Raw genomic sequence first — 9,644 nt, forward strand, 5'->3', positions numbered from 1 at the left:
CAAGTGTTCCCGTCTGTCCATGTGTTTGTTATTGCCCCATGCTCAGCTGCATCCACACACCTGCACTGGGTTGCACTAGCTCTGTATTGTGTGAGGTTAATAGGTTCATAACACAGGCACCCCATTACATATTGTTTAGGGTGTAGCAGTGTTTTTTTTGTTTGTTTTTTTCTTCATGTATTGTTCTGTGATACTTTTGCTTCTTCGTCTTCTTGGTATTGTTTAATTATGTATTGTGCTCCAGTGTCCTGTACACAAGTAGGGCAAAGCAAGTGTTAGGTCCCACTTTTACCACAAGAGGGAGTATACTGTTAGCGAGTTATGTTAGGAGCAGCCTCAACAAGGCAGTGCAGACCATGCTCATAACAATCTGTTTGTGTATGTTGCAGGAATGATGCAAGCAGACATAATATATGAAAGGAACATACCCATGTAAGTAGACGTAAATAGTCATGGTAGAGTGGTAAAGTAGGCCGTTCGGCTTGAGTTTTTTTGTTAGCTTTTTAAACCAAGCAGCTAAGCTAACTTAACTGTTGCCAGTGACATTAAAGTTGATGATACATGGGAGCAACTTTTTGAGCAATGTTGCTGGGCAGTCTTGCTGGAGGCAAGTGTGACTACTATCTGTTTATGTATGTTGCAGATTTTAGTAAAGATATTGAAAGCCACACTGGGTTTTTATTCAGATGTGCAACAATTACGTCTCTCCTAAGTTAGGGCATAAACTCGACACTAGAGGCTTAGTAACTGCTAGTTAGATTTTAACAAACAGTAACCAAAATTGGATGCACCATGATTAACGTTCGGTATGGACTAAATGGAGTTTCAAAGTCTTTGAACATCTACAGATAGTCTTCAAAATACCTGTAAAATAGAGTCAGTTTGAACCTAGACTAATTTTCAACTGCAAATCACCACAATCTTTATCACTGGGTTGGACTGTGTCTTTAAATTCACAGGTCTTTGAGTAAACTGTCTTATCTGTTTGATTCATAATTTCATCTTCAGTTATTGCCACCTGCATTTTGTCCCCATCAGGTTACAGCTAAATAAATCCAATGCAACATACAGAATGATATCAGCACTTTATTAAACAATGAACATGCTTTAACTGAATCAAATGTAATAGTGTTGAATCATTAATCCTTCCTCCACTACAGTTTTTAAGATAAATGAAATGGTCTGTTACTCCTCCGCCTCAGTTTGCCTTCTGCTGGACAGCCAGCCACGCGTCCCCATTCACTACTGTCTGATATTATTCACAAACTTCCTTCAGATGCCTTCAGATCTCCAACCCTACTCATCTCTCATTCATCTAATGTCCCTACACCATCACAATACTGTGGGCACATTGCATCATTTTTCACCTACTACCTCTATGATCCAAAAGAGGTGATAAAGCAGCTAAACTCCTCCACCTGCTTCCTTGACCTACAATTTTTTTTCAAAGAACCCCTTGGACCTATTTGTGATAAGCAACTACAGACCAATCTCCAATATCCCTTTTCCTAGTAAAATATTTAAAAAGGTTGTCTACAAACAACTGTATGTCTTGTCAGGTTTGGGGACCAGCAGTGAAGGGGAACTCCAGGAACTACTACCTGGAGTGACCAAAAAAGCAGTCATCTCAAACAAATAGCTAAAGCTGATGTGCTACGATGATAACTATGATTGTAGGAGGTGACTAAATCCTGCAATATATCTAGGTATAGTTTAGAATTATTGGCTGTTAAATAACGCCACATTTTAGATTTCAGAGTCCTGTTAAAGCGCTCTACTACAGATGCCTTAGTCTCATTTGATGTAGTAAAGTGTACGATTCTATTAATTTTCATTAACGCCTCGAAATCTTTGTTTAGGAACTCTTTTTCCTCGTCTGTTTGAATTTTATGCGGTATTCTACCTTCAGCTAAGATATCTTTAAAGGACGCTGTGACGCATTTACCACTCTTATTTTTTAAACAACGCACCCATGCGTATTTTGAAAACAGATCTATACACGTTAATAAATAGCGTACCCCATCATTTTCAGCAGAATAAGCGGACATGTCGATTCACAAACCCCCCTTTTCACACCCGTCTTCACCTTTTGGTGATCGACCCCCCACTGCTGCTAATAGAGGATAAGGCCGGACGTGTCTAAATACAAACACCTATTTTCACACCCCCATCTCTTTGTTGTTCAACCTTGCTATGACCCCAACTTTTAATATATTTTTAAAATTAATTTTTGATTAATTAATTTATCCCCAAAAAATTGTATTAATCAAAAATGTATTCACGTGCACGACTGTTACGCGCATCATGCGCATTCACATGCACGCGCTTTGCTGCCCTTTATTTACTACTCACAAGAGTGTAAAAAAGGCAGGAAAATGCAGTGTGCTTGCGTACACAATCAGGGAACCACTGTTTCTGTTGAAAAAAACTTATTTCTACGTGTCCACGCTGAACTCGCCCCTGGTGTTCTCATTGACTGACAGTTGAACCCTGGACTGAACTAAAGCTTAACTCTCCTGCTGCTCATGTACACTGGATACTGGGATTGTTGATACTTTTCTACCCTAACCTGAAGTCATGTGTAAACTTGATTAGCACATTGTAAAGTTTGACTATAAGGTGACTACAGCTCCATCTCTCAGTGTCAGTTCATCTCAGCAGACAGGAAGTAGACCCTTAACATGGACAGCTAGAAGCCTGAAGGAGCTGCTCCACTAGAGTCTGTAAACACTGATATTTTTTTATCCAAACCTGCAAACCAGAAGCAAACTTACGTTTTCATAGTATTTACATGACTCTGGCTGCTGTCACTGTATTTATGTTGTTGTTATGGCAATGCTGATATTAATGGATATGTTTTCCATAATCCATGATTTACTTTAATATTTCCTTATTTTATTCCTTATTATTGCTGCAATCAAAATACAATAATTTACATAAAGTTTTAATATTAAATTGTTGTAAATCACAAAAAGAGTTGTCTAGACCTGCACTATAATAAAAACCCAATGATATAACTGTTGTTGTGAATTAGCGCTACATAAATATAACTAAAATGTTAAAGTTGAGTATGTGATCAAATTAAAATCATATAAAAACTAAAATAAAGCAGGGGTGATTTCCAGACATGCTGTGGTATGATGGGCTGGTGTCATTGGTACTTGTGGTGCTAATAAACTATGCAAGCTCGTACGGAAGACCACCTCATTGGTTGGGATGGAACTGGACAGTGTTGCGACGGTGACTGAGAGGAGGGTGAGAGGGAAACTGAAAGCCATGACGGACAACCCCTCTCATCCTCTCTATGCTGAGCTGAGGCAGCTCAGGAGCTCTTTCAGCCACAGACAGATTATATTTCTGACAATTATATAGTTTTAAATAATTATCATATATCCGTTGTATATAATAAATATCTAAACATCTACATGGAATGTAAATTGTATAGAGTGTGTGTATACCTATCTATAAATCCATGCAGACTGATTCTACTTTGATCATTTTGTACAAAACATTTTCTTTTTTTAACAGGTTTGAAGTGTGACTGTGCAGCCAGGTCAACGTCTGACCATCACCTGTCAGGTCTCTTATTCTCTTGGCTACTACACAGCTTGGATCAGGCAGCCTGCAGGGAAAGGACTGGAGTGGATTGGAATGAAAAATACTGGAGATTCATTCTACAAAGATTCACTAAAGACCAAGTTCAGTATCAACTTAGACTCTTCCAGCAACACAGTGACTCTAAACGGACAGAATGTGCAGCCTGAAGACACTGCTGTGTATTACTGTGCCAGAGAGCCACAGTGACAGACAACAACAACAAGAGAGTCATACACAAACTATTTCCTCTATTTACCACTTCTAGCAACATTCATTTGTCTGAGTATTACTGTTTTTACGTTTCTGATTGTGATTAACATCAGTATTGAAAATTCTGAATAGTGAGTGACTGAGTTTTGAAGTCTTATTTTTTATCTAAAATGCTAAAAAAAAAAAGAAATTAGTTTCTTGTTAAGAAAAATTATCTGCAGTAGTGTGATGAGTCTGTTTAACCCTGAGACAGACAGACAGACTGATAGAACAGATAGATTAAACATTTTGGGGGACATTAGTCTGTCACAGCAGCAGTACACAAAGGAACTACAAAGAATAGTGTTTAAACAAAATACAAAACAAAAGTTCAAACAAAATACTAACATAAAAGTAAAAATGCTCGCCCTTTTAAGCACCTGCATGCTACAAGTGTATAAAATGTAGGTGAAAATGTTATAAACTATTGCCAAAGTCTTCACATGAAACAGACTGTTCTTAATAATGAAGCCAATTTAATGTTTAATAATGTGCAAATTACACTGAAACATGAAAGAGGGACTTTTAGAGAAATTACTTAAGTAATTAGTAAATATTTACTTTCCATTTTCTCCAAACCGTCACTAATATCCAAGTCAAATCCAGTTCCTCCCTGTGAGGAGGAGTCAATGCAAAACTCAGATGTCTTCCACCTCTACTTATCTGACTGCAGAGAGGATGACAGAGAACAGTGGACACACAGTTTAACATGATGGACTATAGGACAGGACTGCTGCTTTTAACTGTCTGCTGGGCAGGTGAAGATATTCTCTGATGTCAATATCTTATTTACTGTACCAACATTATTAATGTGTTTTTTTTTTAAATGTCTTGACAGGTGTTGATGGTCAGACTCTGACAGAATCTGAACCAGCAGTTAAAAGACCTGGAGAATCCCACAGATTGACCTGTACAACCTCGGGATTATCATTCAGTAGCTACGCTATGGGCTGGGTCAGACAGGCTCCTGGAAAAGGACTGGAGTGGATTGCTTATATCAGCAGTGGCAGTAGCTACATCTACTACTCTCAGTCAGTCCAAGGCCGGTTTACCATCTCCAGAGACAACAGCAGAGAGCAGCTGTATCTGCAGATGAACAGTCTGAAGACTGAAGATTCTGCTGTTTATTATTGTGCTCGAGAGTCACAGTGACTGGAGTTGGTTGAGCAGCTGTACAAAAACCTACTGTACTCATGATTACTGTGCTGATAGATCCTGAGAAAAGATATTTAAACTTTGTTGTTAATTAAATCAGGAAATCTGGCACTGGGAAAGATCATATTTAACCAGCAACAATAAACACATAAATAAAAATGTCTTAATGCACTGATCACTTCATCATAAAAACAGCAATGACAGCAATTCAATCTGTTGGAATTATTGTCCAGGTTTGAATAAAAAAAATACTACATGTACACATTTCAGCCAAATTAATTTATTTAAGTTATTTGGCATTAAAAGACAGTAGCAATAATAATATTGCAGTTCCTATTTACAAACACTAGAGGGCAGCCAGGGTCAAGTTTGTCTCTCCTCTGTCGGAGACTCTCGGACACTCAAAGCCTGGGCTGAATTTGACTTTTATCCTCACATCACAACACTAATAGAACATTTTAAATGCTGGATCAGCAGTGACTGCAGCTTCATGTGTTCATGTAGTTGTAGTTCACCATTTCATATAGATTTCAAGATAAACAAGACTGAAGGAGCTGCTGTTTCTTCTTGTGATTGTGAGACTTTTGGATGAAAACTGAATAAATAAGTGAATCTGAAAAAAGACAGGAAAGCCTGTATCAGATTATACAGGTGCATCTCAAAAAAAATTTAAAGAAAAAAAATCTGATTTTTTGAGCTGCACCAGGAAGTCAGGTTTCAAATCCAAATTAAATTCTTGTAATAATATTAATATGTTCAGTCAAGAAGACACACTGTTTAAACCTTCAACTGATTTAAATAATAATAATTTAAAAGATTATTTAACAGTGTTAAAAAAAGTTGCTCATGAGGAAGTAAACTTTATTTATATAGCACCCTTCACAGACAAGAGGGGTCACAAAGTGCTTCACAGTAAAAAATAGAATAAAATAAAACAAATAACAACAACAACACTTAAAATACAAAACTATATGGCTAGTTAAAAGCTTAGTCTAAAAAGATGTGTCTTAAGGTGTTTTCTAAAAGTTTCCACAGAATCCAAGGCTCTCAAGGCTAAAGGGAGAGAGTTCCAGAGCCTTGGAGCCACCACACATAAAGCATGATAACCTCTTGTTTTATAACGTGTTCCGAGAACAGTTAAAAGGTCTTGGCCAGAAGACCTCAGAGAGCGACCAGAAATGTGTGCATGCAACAGATCCTGGATGTAAGAGGGAGCTTGACCATGCAAGGCTCTGTAGGTAATGGTTAAAATTTTAAAATGTACTCTAAAACCAATCGGAAGCCAATGAAGAGCCTTAAGCACAGGAGTAATGTGCGATCTCCTGTTGGTTTTAGACAAAAGCCTTGCAGCTGCATTCTGTACAACTTGCAGTCGTTCCATGGAGGATTTGTTTAGACGAGTGTACAGTACATTGCAATAATCACCTCAGTTTTGTCTGTATTTTTTTGCAAAAAGTTGACTGCCATCCATTTGTTAATGGAGGCTAAGCAATTGTGAAACATGGACAGTTTGTCTAGCCTATGAGGACTAAAAGATAAATATAATTGGATGTCATCAGCATAACAATGATAAGATATGTCTTCAAAGCTACCAATAATCTTTCCAAGAGGAACCATATACAGACTGAACAGCAGGTGGCTGAGCACAGAACCTTGGGGCACACCACAGGACCAAGGAGCAGAGTCTGACATATGTTCCTATGGACACAGAAACTCCTGTCAGAGAGATAGGAGGAAAATCAATTCAGAACTGATCCAGTAATGCCCACAGTTGTTTTCAGTCTATCAATCAGAGTGCAGTAATCAACAGTATCAAACGAGATCTAATAGGACCAGCACAGAACATTTACCCCCATCAGCAGCCATCAAAATGTCATTTGAGACCCTAAGGAGGGCAGTCTCAGTTGAATGGTTTTTTACGAAAACCAGACTGAAATTTATCAAATATATTATGGGAATCCAAAACATTATTTAGGTGGTTCGCAACACCCTTTTCTAGAATTTTCGAATGAAAAGGCAATTAGAAATAGGCCTATAGTTTCTAAATGAAGCTGCATCAAGATTGTTCCTTTTCAAGATAGGCTGAACAACAGCATACTTAAAACAGCTGGGGAAGTTTAAAATTGAAACCAAACATGGGCCAAGTAGATGTATAATCTATATAATAGATGGATCAGACAGGCTGCTGGAAAGGGACTCAAATGGATCGCTTATATCAGCAGTGGCAGTATCTTCTACGCTCAGTCAGTTCAAGGCCGGTTTACCATCTCCAGAGACAACAGCAGACAGCAGCTGTATCTGCAGATGAACAGTCTGAAGACTGAAGATTCTGCTGTTTATTATTGTGCTCGAGACTCACAGTGACTGGAGTTGGATGAACAGCTGTACAAAAACATACTGTACTCATCTGTGCTATAGTTTTAACCTTTGTTGTTCTTAATAAACAAGGAGATTATTATTAACCGACAACAATAAACACATAATAAATTTAAATGTCTTACTGTGAAGACCACTTCCTCATGAAACAGCCAATAACAGCAAAACAATCTGCTGAGATAATATTTCACATAGGAATAAAAGACACACTACATATTCACATTTCAGCCACACACATTATGGGAGTGAAAATGCTGCAGTTCCTAATTGAAAAACACTAGAGGGCATTCAATGTCAAGTTTCTTCAAGGAGAATGTCCTGTCTGCTGATCATATTGAGCTTAACTTGACTAGATTTTTAAGTTTTAAGTTAAACTATCACCCTTTGTGAGCTTCATGTCTTCATTTAGTTGGACCATCTTCAACTGATTTCAAGATAAACTGCTGGAAGACTGAAGGAGCTGCGGTTTCTTCTTGTGATTTAAGACATTGTGATGAAAACTGAATTAAAAGATGACACTGCAATAAGAAATGTCTTCCTTTCTCATATTTTCCCTTTCTTAGCAGTAATCCACCTCACTGATGTGAGTGATCAGTTTTGAAATGAAAGTGAATGAGACTGACAGAGCAGCTTAATAAATGTTCTTTCTAACTACACAACACATATTCTTAGCCTCTCACAAATGCATATGAGTAAAAAACTCACAGAGAAAAGGTAAATAACACTTTCTCGCTCTCATTTTTTTGACAGAGATAGTCTTTATGTAACACTGTATCTCCAAAATCTCTTACTGGTAAAATGCAAATTCACAGATGGATGCACAGTCCCAACCCATTATGCCTGCATAATATATCCTTCATTACAGCTGTTGCTGTTGGAGACTTCGCTAAGTCTGCGATGGACTGGCGACTTGTCCAGGGTGTAGCTTGCCTTTCGCCGAAAGTCAGCTGGGATTGGCTCCAACCCCCGCGCGACCCTGTACACAGGATAAGCAGTTGACGATGGATGGATGAAGACTCAGCTAAGTTTCCACCATGACAGCTGTACAAAGTGTCCTCCTCTTGGTTCTCATTTCAGGTGAGTAAAGTCCAGCAGAGGAGAAAAGGAGCTTTGGATGTTTGCTGGCTCCCTGTCATCTAAACTCTGTGTCTCTTTCAGCTGCTCAGGGCCAGTCCCTCACCTCCTCAGAGCCAGTGGTCAGCAGAGCTGGAGAACCAGTCACTCTGTCTTGTAAAGTGCAAGGTCTTTCTCTGGCTTGGCTGTACTGGATTCGTCAGAAACCAGGGAAAGGACTGGAATGGATCGGACGCATTGATGGTGGAACTGGCACAATATTTGCCCAAAGTCTCCAAGGGCAGTTTTCCATCACCAAAGACACGTCCAAAAACCTTGTGTACTTAGAGGTGAAGAGTCTGAAACAAGAAGACTCTGCTGTTTATTATTGTGCACGAGACCCACAGTGACACACCAGACTACAAAGCTCTACAAAAACTGAACAACACTCGTTTCTGTATGAGAAGCACTGAAGCATGTCAGAGCTTTGAAAACACATTTCCCTTTGAATGATGGCCAAATAACCATGAAACACACTTCATTAATATAAATGTATTTGTCAGTGTGGTAGGACAGTTTTTAATGACTCACAGCAACACCTGCATTTGAAAAAAGACATCCTTACTGTAATTACAACATAATTCAACTAGAGCGAAAAGCTCTTATCATACAATATTAACCTACACTAATATACTTAATTACTTACTTAATATAATTGAAATCGGTGCAGCGCCATAAGTTTGCTAAATTAACAATCTAGATGGTAACATTTAAATCAATATAAGCTCAAAAAATATTATTCTGTAAATAAAAAGCTATTTCTCAAACTAGTCTGGCCAATCGAGAAGACACACCGTTTACATCTTCAACTGATTTCAATAAATTGTAAAAGTTTATTCAACAGTATGCAAATAGAAGTGACTCATAAGGAAGTGAAGTGTGTGTGTGTGTGTGTGTGTGTGTGTGTGTGTGTGTGTGTGTGTGTGTGTCAGTGAGAGGACAGAAGAGCTCACATCAGTTCAGCTTCAACATCAACATGTTCTCTGCAGCTCTGATACTGCTGCTGGCAGCTGGATCCTGTGAGGAGCTTTCAGTGGATTCACACTAATAAACACATTAGAAACACTGAATAGTCAGATGAATGATGGAGATAATGTTGATTTCTGTTTCCACAGGTGTGAACAGTATTGATCTCATCCAGCCAGACACGATGG

At 38.4% G+C, this 9,644-nt stretch overlaps 1 gene segment (V, D, J or C); it reads left to right on the forward strand.

Moving 5' to 3' along the window:
• Positions 1-8,411: 8,411 nt before the first annotated feature.
• On the forward strand, positions 8,412-8,840 carry LOC123958779. The segment is given in 2 exon segments: positions 8,412-8,454; positions 8,536-8,840. Coding segments are annotated over 2 exon segments (348 nt in total).
• The last annotated feature ends 804 nt before the right edge of the window (positions 8,841-9,644 follow it).

This window comes from Micropterus dolomieu, linkage group LG02 (assembly GCF_021292245.1).
Source record: "Micropterus dolomieu isolate WLL.071019.BEF.003 ecotype Adirondacks linkage group LG02, ASM2129224v1, whole genome shotgun sequence".
NCBI lineage: Eukaryota > Metazoa > Chordata > Actinopteri > Centrarchiformes > Centrarchidae > Micropterus > Micropterus dolomieu.